This window comes from Malus sylvestris, chromosome 11 (genome assembly GCF_916048215.2).
Source record: "Malus sylvestris chromosome 11, drMalSylv7.2, whole genome shotgun sequence".
Taxonomy (NCBI): Eukaryota; Viridiplantae; Streptophyta; class Magnoliopsida; order Rosales; family Rosaceae; genus Malus; species Malus sylvestris.
Window position 1 is genome coordinate 3527586 of NC_062270.1, and position 14046 is coordinate 3541631.

The following is a 14046-nucleotide window of genomic DNA, read 5'->3' on the forward strand; positions in this document are numbered from 1 at the left end:
GTCACTACCAAAGTCTACCTTCTAGAAGCTTGTCCAATGAATTGGTATGCGTAACTTTCTCATTTGCAATGCTTGTAGTTTCATTTGGAAGTTTTGTCATACTCAGGGGGAGTATCTAGAAGTATACTCACTTGATCTTAATATACTCTTTTTCCCTACGATTAGGAGCATTTTTCCCACTGGGTTTTTGCTACCTAACTAGGTTTTAACGAGGCACCCATCATGGGCTGATCATACCCTTGTGAGCTCTTCTACTTGCGTCCAGAAGACGTATAGTTTTGACTTAATGCAACTTCTCACTTTTCTCCTTAGCCTATGGGCTTTTCTCCCACCTTGGGTTTTGCCATAGTAAGGTTTTGTGAGTTTTACCACTCCTGCATTCTTCCGTCTTTTGAGACTCGCATTCGCTACTTGTGCCGACTAAACGAGACGATTTCATCCACTACTTCTACATTTGCCTGAAGATCTGATGCGCCATCTACTTGAGTATTTGCACACTCAAGGGGGAGTGTTGTGACATATGTTCTTATCAATATGTGATTGTGTAAATCCTAAGTAGAGATAAAATAGGAATCCTTTGGGATCTAGAAGATCTTTCCTAATATACTTTGTATTACTTGGAGAGCAAGTTTCTCTCCTCCTAATTACTATAAATAAAGGCACAAGGACTGGGGAATTAACACACAATTCCTCAAACCTATTCTCCATTCTCTCTTCTTCTCTTTGCCGCACCTATCTATTAAATATAGGCCACAACAGGGTGTAAATAAAATGTGGGGTGTATGTACAAAATATAAGAGGTATATTGAGAATGTGGGGTGTTGAGGTATTATGAGAAAGTATGTGGGGTGTATTAAGATAAATTTTAAATAAAAAAATAAATGTGGAGTGTATTAAGTATGTGAGGTTTATTCAACAATTTGTGGGGTGTTAATATAATTAGCCAAAAGAAACCGACAGAAAGGAACCAACTTCTTAATTTCCTTTTTGTTGCATATGAATATTCACTCAACAATCTTCCCACAACCTCTCTCTGCTTCAATTAAGGTCATATATGTTTCTTAATACTGGTTTGGTGATATCGACCTTCCTCTTTTCTGTCCTATACTGAAATGAAAGCCTACCAGGTTACCAGTGCTAATAGAAATAAACTATATGGTTGGGACTTGTACATGGTTAGATCCTCGGTCTCCACGAATTATGCTAAAAGGCGGACTAATCAGATGATTATCAAACACTACAGAGGCCATCGTTCAAGCGGCGCCATGCCTGCCAATGAACAGCTTCGTTCACAAAAGCCTGAAATTTGCGAGAATCAAAACCTTTACAAACGGGATCAAAAGAATGAGGACTACTCCACAATCCTCTAGCAAGTGAATAAACCCTCATAAAAAATATTCGGATCCTCGTATTCCAACCACACGAAGAAATCTATTGCGCTTAGGAACACTTGGATATTCTAGCTTGCAGTAGTCATCAAAAGCATGGTTATCGTAATGCAAATAGTAATTCTGCTCCACTGGATTATCTCCACGAACACATTGCAGAAGGAGGTGGTGGGTGCCAAACTGGTTAAAATCGATGGCACAGCTGAGGTGGGTGCGAATGAAGCTGGGATTTTTTATCATGGAGTTCCAAGGCTTGGACACCGAGGTGCATCGGATCAAAGCTTTAGGAGGTAGTCTCAAAAGGATAACACGTACAATTTCCTTAGGCAAACTGCTAACCATTGCTTCAAACTTCACTTCCCCGGCTGCCAATTTCATAGACATAGAGTAAGTGAGGAAATATAGTGCAGCCAGTTACAGAACACCGTGCTCCTCCACATAGGAGAACAACATTGTCAAAACTCTGCCGGTGGTTGATGAATGCAGCAAAACCATTTTTTCTGTGCACCAGGAAATCAAACCAAATCAAATCATCCGCATAGAGTGAGGAATTTAAGCATATTAGATTTTGGCAGCAGAAATAATCACCCTCCAGTTATTCGTTCTACTAGTCTACAACTGGAAACGCAGCAGATACAGAAAACGCATAGAAAAAAAACGAAAAGGTCACACAATGATCAATTGACAAGAGCAAATATTTCCAGGGCCATTAGTTCTTTCAATTATTCACAATAAAACAAACAAATGTTCCCATTAGGCTACATCTGTCTAAAAGGAGACAACCCGAGTTAACGTATGCCAATTCCACTTGCATGGAATAATGCAGATAAAACAGCCGAATCATCTTGTGTTCTTTTATTTTTCAAATATCTTGGCCCTAACATTAGATTTGTCTTTCGCCACATTTCCTTACTAGAGTTCTATATAAGTCAGTTGCATTGATTTTCACATCAAATGGTATGCTGAGTTTGACCGATAAGGCAGTGTTACATATAGTTGTATTTTGTACTACCAACGTCACTTGAAAAGCAACAACTGGCAACTAAGAAAACCGCAAATAATGTATTTCTATTGGTTGACTCATGTATATATCAAATCATTGGAGAAAGAAACGAGACAACAGTTATAAGAAAAAATCTTACAGACGAAGGCCTGCCAATGCCAGGATCCACTCCTCCTCCATACCTGATATTAGGATCAACCTTTCCTGGTGACTCCGGGTTTCCACCTGTCTTCTTCTCATCCCTAGCCTTGTTAAAGATCACAGTTGTCACATCCCAACCCGGGCTCCGCCACATCCCGGACTCGGCTCTGTCGTAGCACGATATTGTTAATTTTAGGCCCTGATCACGCCGTCATGGTTTTGTTTCTGGGAACTCACACGAGAACTTCCAGTGGGTCACCCATCTTGGAATTGCTCTCGCACGATCTCGCTTAACTTCGGAGTTCCTATGGAATCCGAAGCCAATGAACTTCCAAAATGACTCGTGCTAAAGGAGGTGAGCATGTACATATATGGTATAGATGATCCTCACCCCTGATCGACGTGGGATCTATGGAATGGGTAGAATCAAACCAGTGTAGGTTTATTGTGTTTAGTTAAACTCATTGTGTTTGTGTTAGCTCAACTCATTTAAAATTGAACTTTCATACTTTATGTTGTGTTATTTGTGTTGAATCCAAATTTTGGTCAGTCTTGGATTCACTATCATATAGTCAAAGAGCTTGTTTGTAACTGGTTTTAAAATTACTGAAAACACTTAAATCCTTGCATGAAGCAATAAAGTGATTTTACATAACTTACTTGACAATTTAATAAGAATTGATTTTAAAAATATTTTCATAAAAAATGCTTTTAACCATTCTTAAGCCAATTTCAAACGAAACAAAAATAAGCACTACAAATTGTATTTATATAGCCAATAATTAGGATCATCATAACCCATGTCTTTTCAACTTACCTAAATTATTTCCTCACCAATTTAGTATAAATATATCATTTGTATTAAAAAAAAACTTTTCATAAATTATTTTTTATTCTTATGATTAAGTGTGTTTTTTTTTTTTAAATTTATTTTTTATTTATCAAACGATAGACAGCTATTCCCCACCATCTTTAATGCCCCACTACTAATATGGTCACAAGCCCACGTAACCGGGACTTCTTCAAGCCCATTAAAAGGACACCTCGGGAGAGCTTCTAACTTTAAGCCTAAAAATCAGTTGGCCAATTATTTTGACAGAGCTTATAAGCCCAGTTCTTAATTCATAGCACTTGCAGCCTAAAAGAAAAACATTATTTTAAAGGAAAACTAATGAAAAATGTTTGAAAACTTTGAGTTTTAACGATAAGGACAAAATAAAGGGTAAAGTGAATAGTGTCAGGATTGACTTTTTAATGTAAAAATGTGGTTTTTCGTTAAACTGAACAGTACCATAAGCTTTTCGTTAAAATTCCCTTATTTTAATTCAAAGTTAAAATGCAATGATCTGTACACCAAAACAACAATAATAAAATATTTGATCCAACAATTGAAAATTAAGAGCAGTATGTAAAAAGTAAAAATGGACATGTAAATAACACTATAAAAAAACAATCATCAAAGTCACAAATGCAAATTCTTTTTTGAAAAATAGTATGTAAATAACACTATCAAAAAACAATCATCAAAGTCACAAATGCAAATTCTTTTTTGAAAAATAGTTTAACTTTGAGAAATGCTAACGAAACTTTCTCAAAAATGCAACTCTTTATAAACTCTCTGTCATCTCATATTTTTGACATTATATTTTATAATAATAACACAAAAAGACGTTAAACTATGAAATAAGGACTATGATTCTCTCCCCTCCATTTTCCATCTCCTCCTCTCACATTCTCTTATTTTATCTTTCTCTTGCTATTAAAAATTAATATAAGATATTAACATGACTTAACTGTGACGTTTAATTAGGGGAGGTAAAATAAAGAAAAAAAGAAAGAGCCAACAATACCTTAAAAAGTTGACGAGTCTAGAGAGAAGGAGCCATTCAAACACCAATCATGAGACATTGAGACCCTTTTCTTCATAAAAGTTGTAAAGGAGGGACTAAATTATTATATAATTTTTCTTTTCCCCATGCTAAAAGTTTACTTTGAGTGGAAAATATATTTCTTTATTTAAACAAAACGATATTGGGGAAGAAAAAATATAACGTAAAAAAATACGGTCTAGAATTAAATACTTTAAACTGCTTCTACTACAAATTCTTTTTAGCTAACTATATTTCTGAATTTTTTACTTTCTATAATATGTAAAAAATAAGAAAAAAGGCCTAAAATATTGATACATTATAATCATACATGTATATTCCAGAAGGTTGAAGCTCCTAAATATGATATCTGACCGACTTCATATAGATATCATATTTAATCATATAAAAATAATAAAGAACAAATATAATAAGTAAGATAAATGTTAAGGAGACTCTCTAAAAAACTCTATGTGTCAATGTTTGAAGTTCTTCGATATGATCGATATTTTCATAGAAATATCAAAAAAATAAGAGAAATATAAGAAAAAAGGGTGAAGTCTAAACTTTACAAGATATCAAAGAAACTTTTAAATTTCGGCTAAAATTGATAGATCTCGTCTTTTTTCGATATATCGATTAAATATTAACAAACTGCCGTATGACATTTCCTAAAGTTTCATTTTAAATGTCTATGTGTTTTTAGCACATTTCCATCATTTATATTGAAAGCAATCGATATCGATATATCCATTGATATTTTCACAAAGTTGCATATTAATATTTTCACAGATACATAGTTTAAACACTACTGATAATTCACAGTTTAATATTAATTTTTATATCAAAATGATCAAATTTTATATAAAAAAATATGAAATAACAGAGAATTCGTGGTTTCTCAAATAATAATCACCTCCTTCTCTCTTATAGCGGTCTCTTCCAAGTCCCCACTTCTTCACTCCAAAGTCCTCCTCATTCCCACAACTTTTAATTATTTTTCGCTCCCTCTCTCTCTCTCTCTCTCCTCCCTTCTCATCACTCTCTTCAGATCCCACTCTCTCTGCAAATCCCATATTCCCGATCGCCCCTTTCTCTCTCTCTGAAATCCATTCCGTCAGGGAATCAAAATCCCATCTTTTTCATTCACATACAAAACCCACACACACATATTTATAGATCTGCTGCTCCTCCTCCCATGGCTGCCACCGGGAATCAAAATCCGCCGCCGCAGCAGCAACCGCCGCCCTTCGACATGCAGAAATTCTTTAAACCCACAAGCCCATCTCCTCTCACCCCCCAAACCTCAACCCCCGCCCATTCAAACCAAAACCCTAACCCTAATTTGAGTTCCTCCTCGTTCCCAATCCCGCCGGCTTCTTTCCCTCCTCCCACGGGGCCCTACTCGTACCCGCCCCAAACGGCACCGTTTCACCTCCATCAGTTTCAATACCACCCCCACCCGCAGCAGCCCCACCCCCAAATGCCTTACTCTCCGCAAGACCACCACTTGCTCCACCAGAGGTCTCTCTCGTTTCCCACCCCGCCCCTCCAACCCCCTTCTAATTACAACATTGCCACTCCCGCTTCCAACCCCAACAGCACCGGCGGTAGCAATTCCAATTCGAGCCCGAATTCTGGTGCTCGAATCATGGCGCTTCTTGGTGCTCCTTCGGGAAATCTAGAGCCTGAGTTGTCGACTCCTACAGGTGTCTCAATGGTGCCCGCTCTCCCTATGGGGATTCCATCCACTGGCCCGACTCGAATGCCCAGCAATAAGCTGCCGAAAGGCCGGCATTTGATTGGCGATAACGTGGTTTATGATGTGGACGTTAGGTTGCAGGGTGAGGTTCAGCCACAGCTCGAAGTTACGCCCATAACCAAGTATGGTTCGGATCCTCAGCTTGTGCTTGGCCGCCAAATTGCGGTTAATAAGTCGTATATATGCTATGGATTGAAGCAGGGGAACATTCGGGTGTTGAATATACACACTGCATTGAGATCTTTGTTTCGAGCTCATACGCAGGTTTAAGTCAAATCTTGTATTTTAGTTTGTATTCACATCTTAGTTTTTTTGGATTGGTTATGTGCTCTTTTATTTTGTTAAAATGACATTGCAGTCTTTGATCGCTATCCGGGTGTCGATGACTTGTATAGTTGATGAATTCAAATTTTGATTCTTTACTTTCGGATGGCTGCAGAAGTTAGTCTGACTTCATGTACTATTACTTATGTACCAAGAAACGGCAATGGGAGTTAAATGGATAGAGATAGCGCAGTCTAGAACTTATGCTTGAAGTACTGAAGTGCAGGAAATATCACTGCTTGACAATTGATATAAATAAAATAGCTTGATTTATTGAGCTCTAATCTTATATTCTGTGTCTATCCTTTATTGATCTAAGTGATGTCTTGTTCTGTCAGAGGGTCACAGACATGGCTTTCTTTGCTGAGGATGTTCACCTTTTGGCTAGGTAGATGTTTTCCACTATTCTTATTTTTTTTTTTTGCTCATCTAGTTTGGCTTTCTGTTATTTGACATAAATTTGTGCAGTGTAAGTGTAGAAGGACGACTCTTTGTATGGAAGATTTCTGAAGGTCCAGATGAAGAAGGTACGCCACAAATCACTGGAAAGGTTGTCATTGCTATTCACATAGTTGGAGAGGGGGAAGCTGTTCATCCACGAGTTTGTTGGCACTGTCATAAACAAGTAATTCATCCTTAACTCCTATTTTTAACGAACAGTTATGGCTCCTTCCATTCAGTGCCTACAGTCATTTTCTGTACATTTTTTGTTCTTCTTGTTGGCTTTGAAGTTTGAATTGGCTGGATGGTCTCTCTTTTACTTATGAGTATTATGAAAAATGATCTTACAGGAGGTTTTGGTAGTTGGGTTTGGAAAGCGTGTACTAAGAATTGATACTACTAAAGTTGTGAAGGGTGAAGCTCCTTCTGCTGATGAGCCTTTCAAATGTCCCGTTGAAAAGCTGATTGATGGAGTCCAGTTTGTCGGTAAACATGATGGAGAAGTGACCGATTTGTCAATGTGCCAATGGATGACCACCCGTCTGGTTTCTGCTTCTATGGATGGAACAGTATGTACCTTTACTATTTTTGAAGGCTTTCTTTCACCTTACATATTTTCTTGTAGTGAAATCAGCGAAACTTTATACAGCATTTTCATTTGAACGGTTGAAACAAATTTAAGGAAACCCTGTTGCCTGCTCCTTTGTGTCATGGAAAAAAATTCAACTTGGTTATTTGATTTTTGAGTCATATGGATTTGTTTAATTTTTGAGGTCAAATTTTAGACACGTTGACTTTCATTGCATATTGTATACTGTTTAAATTATTTGCTCTATGGAGTTTGGTCTAGGTTTGAGGTAAAATCTTGCATACATTTTTGCTTCCCTTGCATATTTCACAGTTTGCTTTATGAGTTATATGGGTTTTGCTCAGTGTTTGCGTTGCATATTTTTTTACTATTGGCTTATGACCTGTATGGAGTTTGGTCTAGATTTAAGGTAAAATCTTGCATATGATTAGCGTGCTTGCATGCATTCTACTGTTTGCTTTGAATTATATGGGTTTTGGTCTAGGTTGAGGTGGATTTTTCACTGCCCTTTCCTATTTTCAACTATTTCTGGTCAAATTCTTGAGCTCACCACCTTTTGGCTCATACATTTTGACTGAACATTTGTCAACAAAATTTTTCTCTTAGTACAATATGGCTGGTCAAAAGTGTGTCCAGTTTTCTGACCCATAATGCAAATGGCTCTGAAGAAGGAATTCCTGGTTCCAAAGTGTCTCGATTTCTATATCAATGTTTGTATTGAAGGGGTAGAGAAATAGTCATGGGCTATAACGTATAATTCACAAGCATCTACTGACATGCATGCGAACACTTTCCTTAAACATTCCTGTTGATGCTTTGTAATAGTTTGTGCTGATTCCAGACAAAATGTATGTCATGCAACAGATAAAGATCTGGGAAGATCGCAAGGCTCAACCTCTTTTAGTATTGAGACCCTATGACGGCCAACCTGTTTATTCAGCTACATTTGTGACAGCTCCCCACAGGCCAGATCATATTATACTTATCACAGTGGTAAGTATTTTTTATTCTTTGCTTGTATTATAAGGGTTCTAGTTGTGTTTCTGCTGCCTAATTTCAGTATAAGAATGTTCTAGTTTGTAATTATATAAATCTGTTTTATAGGGGCCACTTAATCGGGAAGTGAAGATCTGGTCCTCAGCGAGTGAAGAAGGCTGGCTGCTTCCCAGTGATGCTGAATCATGGAAATGTACCCAGACATTAGAGTTGAAGAGTTCTTCTGAACCCCGAGTCGAGGAGGCATTCTTTAATCAAGTCATAGCATTGTCACAAGCTGGCCTTCTCTTACTTGCAAATGCTAAGAAGAATGCTATATATGCTGTACACTTAGAATTTGGTTCTGATCCAGCATCAACCCGCATGGATTACATTGCAGAATTTACTGTTACCATGCCTATTTTGAGTTTTACAGGGACAAGTATATCTTCTCATGGTGAACAGATTGTTCAGGTTTATTGTGTCCAGACACTGGCCATTCAGCAGTATGCTTTGGAATTATTAAAGTGCTTGCCTCCACCACTGGATAATGTGGGATTAGAAAAGTCAGATTCCAATATCTCACGCGATGCAATTGGGGCTGAAGGATATCTATCTGGAAGTAAACCCACAGAGGCACTGCTAGCGAATTCATCACCTAAACCAGCCGTACAAGAAAGTAGTTCTGAGGGTGCAGCTGCAAATACAGAACCCAGACTTGTTTCATTTGCATCGGCAACTAGTGACTCTGATGCTGTTTTTGTTGCAACACCACCTATTACTTTGAGTCCTAAGTTGTCTGGGAAATTTTCTGGTATAAGAAGTCCAGCAGATATCTCTGAGGCAGGTCGCACACTTAATGACCATGGTGGAGACCAACAAGTCAATGATTACTCAGTTGACAGGCAAATGGACCCTGCTCATTTAAACATGTCGGATGTGCCTGCAGTGGATGATGACTCGAGGAATGATGAACCTAAAGTTGGACAAGATGATTTATCTAGTGTGCTCAATCCTCCTATCATGTTCAAACATCCAACCCATCTAATAACTCCCTCTGAGATTTTAATGGCTGCTTCATCTTCTGAAGCTGCTACTATTGACAGCAAGAGTGAGGGGGAGGGAAATATCCAAGATGTTCTTGTTAACAGTGATGTAGGTAATTCTGAGGTGGAGATGAAAGTAGTGGGTGAAACGAGATCTACTCAAATTGATGAGTTTGGCTCTCAAGGAGAACCACAAAATGCTGTCTCAGAAAATAAAGAAAAATACTTTTGCTCCCAGGCATCAGATCTTGGAATTGAAATGGCCCGAGAATGCTGTGCGCTACCAGCAGAAAATTATGTAACGGATGAAGGTCGGCAAGTTGATGATGCCAGCGTAACAGAACCACCAGGCCAGTCTCATGCTGGAGACGAAGACCAGGACTCTGCAAAAGATGTTTCTGCGTCATCTACCCCCCCAACAGTTTTGCAATCGCAGACATCAAATACAAAAGTGAAAAAACAGAAGTGGAAAAATTCACAAGCATCAGGTTCATCGTTCCCATCAGCAACTGTGCTCAATTCAATAGATTCCACCAATGAAAATGGTGTCAGTTCAAGCCTACCCTCTTCAGAAGCTGCACACCCTCAAATTATGGCCATGCAGGATACGGTTAATCAGGTAATTGCCAATCCCCGTATTTGGCATATGAATTATTCTCCACATGACAACTGAAGACTTTCTTTTATAGTTTGAAGACTACTCGTCCTTTATCTTGACAAAATAGTGCTACTGCCACTTCAGTGCCTCTGATAATCTGTCTTTGTCACGTTGGAACATGTCCTATTTCAGATGGATTTTCTTGTCCTATTTCAGATGTTTGTATTTGTGGAAAAGTGAAAAAGTTGTATGCATATGATGTAGTGTGGGTTGTGTTGTAGAAAAGTGGACTGGACCTGTATTTATTTCAATCATCCTTATCTTTACTTTGTCTACTTTTCTGTTCGTGCAGCTACTGACCATGCAGAAAGAAATGCAAAAGCAGATGACAATGATGGTTGCAGGCCCTGTTACAAAGGAAGGGAGGAGATTGGAAGCTGCTCTTGGGCGAAGTATGGAGAAGACTGTGAAGGCCAATAATGACGCTCTATGGGCTCGTTTTCAAGAAGAGAATGCAAAGAACGAGAAGTTATTGCGAGACCGTAATCAGCAAATAACCAGTTTGATCAATAACTTCATAAACAAGGAATTCCCAGTCATGTTGGAGAAAGTGGTGAAGAAGGAATTATCTGTGATTGGACCAGCTGTTGTTCGTGCTATAACTCCAGCGATTGAGAAGGCCATACCTTTGGCTATTTCTGATTCCTTCCAGGTTAGAAGTTTGGATGATTTGACCCCTTCACTAAAGCTGGCCTAGAATTCTATATGATCTGGTATCCTTCATAATAAAGTTGTCTTCTAGTTATCTAATTTGATATGCATGTGCTGCAGAGAGGAGTGGGTGACAAGGCTGTTAATCAATTGGATAAATCTGTTAACTCAAAACTTGAAGCTACTGTTTCCAGGCAAATTCAGGCGCAGTTTCAAACTTCTGGCAAACAAGCTCTTCAGGTGTGTATTTGCCGATGTTAGCTTAACTTTCTTGAATTTGTAATCTGAATATGTAACATGTTACCTTGGTTTTGACAATTTATTTACTGATACTATGACCTTTGCACACAGGATGCTCTCAAGTCCAGTATGGAAGCTTCGGTAGTACCTGCCTTTGAGAAGTCATGTAAGGCCATGTTTGAGCAAGTAGATGCTACGTTCCAGAAAGGAATGGTTGAACACACAACTGCGGCCCAGCAGCACTTTGACTCCGCACATTCACCATTGGCACTGGCTCTAAGGGTGCGTATGCTTTTACCAAGTCCAACCATTTTCTTCTTGATAATTTTTTGTTGGCAAACTTCCCTTCTCTTATATTTGAACGGTTATAATCCTTGAGGTCTCAGACTATATTCAGAAAACAAGTGAGAGATCATGTGCTCGTTGTCAAATACAAATACAGTGAGCCAAATATGAATTTTGCACAATGATCTTGTTTGATGTTTTATGTTTAACTGAATGTAAGCTGATATATCAGATTTTGTGTGTGTGGTGTTTTATACTGTTCTCCTTGCATGAAAGTAGCATCCGACATTTTGATTCTTTCCCTATTGTTGTACAAGGTAAATATCATTAGAGATGAGGACATGATAGTTTGTGTTGACTGAAAAGATGATTCTATATTGTAAGATACAATTGTTTTCTTTCGGTCAGTAAAGGTTTTACTCATGATATCTTTTGGGAATGAAGTTTTTTTTTTTTCCTTTGCTTTTGCTATGCCATTTGATACCCACTGCATGGCTTAATTTCGTTTGTAGTTTCATCTGTTCCTACGGTTGATTTTATATTTTGATGATATTTGCAGGAAGCTATTAATTCTGCATCATCGGTGACTCAAACCTTAAGCGGAGAAGTGGCTGATGGTCAACGTAAGCTCATAGCTCTTGCAGCTGCACGGGGAAACTCAAGTGCAGTAAATCCTATGGTCACACAACTCACTAATGGACCTTTGGGTGGTCTCCACGAGAAGGTTTGTTCTCTATCTTAAATTTGTGGAATCTGTGGATATGTGACTCCAAAATGTTCAATTTTATCATTGAGGGTTGGTTGGTCGACTATTTTTATCATGAAAAGCAATTTATTTTTGCATGATAGGTTGAGGTGCCTTTGGATCCAAAGAATGAGCTATCGAGGCTGGTATCTGAACGCAAGTACGAGGAGGCTTTCACAGTGGCTCTGCAAAGAAGTGATGTGACCATCGTATCGTGGTTGTGCCATCAGGTATGCTTTAGATGATACCCATGGTTATCTGAGATTCTGAGCTTGCAAAGGATTATCAGCCTGAAACATTCTTACGCCTCTTTTTCCAGGTTGATCTGCGTGGGATATTGCTGTCGAATCCTGTTCCCCTGAGCCAAGGTGTGCTTCTTTCTCTTTTGCAACAACTGGCGTGTGATATCAGCAATGATACACCCAGAAAAGTTGCGTGGATGACGGATGTGGCGGGCGCCATAAACCCGGCTAACCAAATGATTGCGATGCACGTACGGCCTATATTTGAGCAAGTTTACAATATACTGCACCATCAACATGCCTTGCCTACGGTCTCTAGTGCCGAACACACAAGTATCCGACTTCTCATGCATGTCATCAACTCCATGATGATGGCCTGTAAGTGATTATCCATCTCTCGACAAATCTACCATTGTGCAAAAAACAATTATTATATGGACATTTTGTACAAAAATCTGCTGTGATCTCTTATGAAAAGCGTCGACGAACCGTGTAGAGTCAGTTTTTGCCGAATTGGATACATAGGGCTTAGGCATTTCGGGATACTGTATTTATCGTCTATTTTTCGCCTTTCTTTTACTTGTCATGGCTCTATGTAAACTTGCAATTTTGTGTTTTCTTCACACCTGTGAATGCATCTGTGTTTCTATTTTTCCTTAAATTTTAGATGTGTCTTTCGAGTTTATAGTCAATAATTTGTAGACAAGGTCCCCAACAAATTGCGATGAGAGTCAATCTATAGTACATGTTTGAGGATGTGAGTTGATATTGTTGTACCACTACAACTAACGTGTCTTGGGCTTAAATGTTAAAATGGTTCCCGTGTTTTACTAATTTAGTCCTTGTGTTTTCAATTTTGCTAATTTGGTTTCCGTGTTTAACTCTGTTAGTCAACGTGCTCCTTTTCAATCCAGTGTTAAAATTTTAAAAACATGTTTCAAATTGATAAGAAACAACAAAATTGAAACCTCCCACCTCCTACATTTCCCAAAATCCTAGCCACCACCATTACCAAATCCATCCAAAACCAAGGAATTGGATCCTCTCGGAGGCAAACCCTCGGTATCCTCTTGACTCATAAACACGGAATGTTGGATCAAAATCCAACGGTTACAATTATTATAACTTTAAAGGGATCATTCTGTTTGTAGCAGTTGGATCAAAATCCAACGGTCCGTGTTAGTGGGTCAGGAGGATCCCTAGGATTTGCCTCAGAGAGGATCCAATTCCCAAAACCAACACTCCAACCACCAAGAATCGTCTCATAACCACCCATCCTATCTCTCTCCGAAAAAACCACCCCACTGTCCCCAACCTACCATTGATTACTGCGTCATTTTTCCGCGATGCATCGACGTTGCATTGCTCTCCATTGCGCCAGCATTGACCCATATGACCCTAATCCGAGTCATCCTCGCATCAATTACCTTCGTAGCACCGATCTGCACCCCTTCTCTTACTTTGTGGATCTCTCGGAGATGTTGCCTTGAGTTCTTTATCTGAAGAGTTTTTAATAAATTAAAATGAAATATTTAACAGTAAATTAACGGGAATTGACCAAAATGGCTAACGATCAAGGACTATATTGGTCAAATTTAAAACACGATACTAAATTGATAATATAAAACACATGAACTATTTTGACATTTAAGCTAATTTTTTAATCATTTTTTTAGAACCCAATTAAA

The 14046-nt window shown here is 38.5% G+C and overlaps 1 protein-coding gene and 1 long non-coding RNA gene across 2 annotated transcripts; one reads left to right on the top strand and one right to left on the bottom strand.

Annotated features, from left to right (window-relative positions):
• Positions 1 to 1204: 1204 nt before the first annotated feature.
• On the bottom strand, positions 1205 to 3325 carry LOC126591361 (uncharacterized). Its single transcript, XR_007612361.1, has 2 exons — positions 2531 to 3325; positions 1205 to 1888 (listed from the first exon to the last, which is right to left on the bottom strand). It is a non-coding gene; the product is annotated as an uncharacterized LOC126591361 (long non-coding RNA).
• A 2022-nt stretch (positions 3326 to 5347) lies between these two features.
• Positions 5348 to 13019, top strand: LOC126591358 (enhancer of mRNA-decapping protein 4-like). Its single transcript, XM_050257020.1, has 12 exons — positions 5348 to 6426; positions 6825 to 6874; positions 6955 to 7111; positions 7278 to 7496; positions 8381 to 8509; positions 8621 to 10156; positions 10488 to 10847; positions 10967 to 11086; positions 11198 to 11368; positions 11931 to 12095; positions 12221 to 12346; positions 12436 to 13019. The coding sequence occupies exons 1-12, from the start codon at positions 5599 to 5601 to the stop codon at positions 12742 to 12744; spliced, it is 4170 nt and encodes a 1389-aa protein (XP_050112977.1). The 5' UTR covers positions 5348 to 5598; the 3' UTR covers positions 12745 to 13019.
• The last annotated feature ends 1027 nt before the right edge of the window (positions 13020 to 14046 follow it).

Coding starts and splice junctions, on each gene's coding strand:
- LOC126591358 (XM_050257020.1), top strand. CDS start 5,599: ATGGCTGCCACCGGGAATCAAAATCCGCCGCCGCAGCAGCAACCGCCG. Junction 6,427..6,824: donor TGTTTCGAGCTCATACGCAG/GTTTAAGTCAAA, acceptor TTGTTCTGTCAG/AGGGTCACAGACATGGCTTT. Junction 6,875..6,954: donor GATGTTCACCTTTTGGCTAG/GTAGATGTTTTC, acceptor AAATTTGTGCAG/TGTAAGTGTAGAAGGACGAC.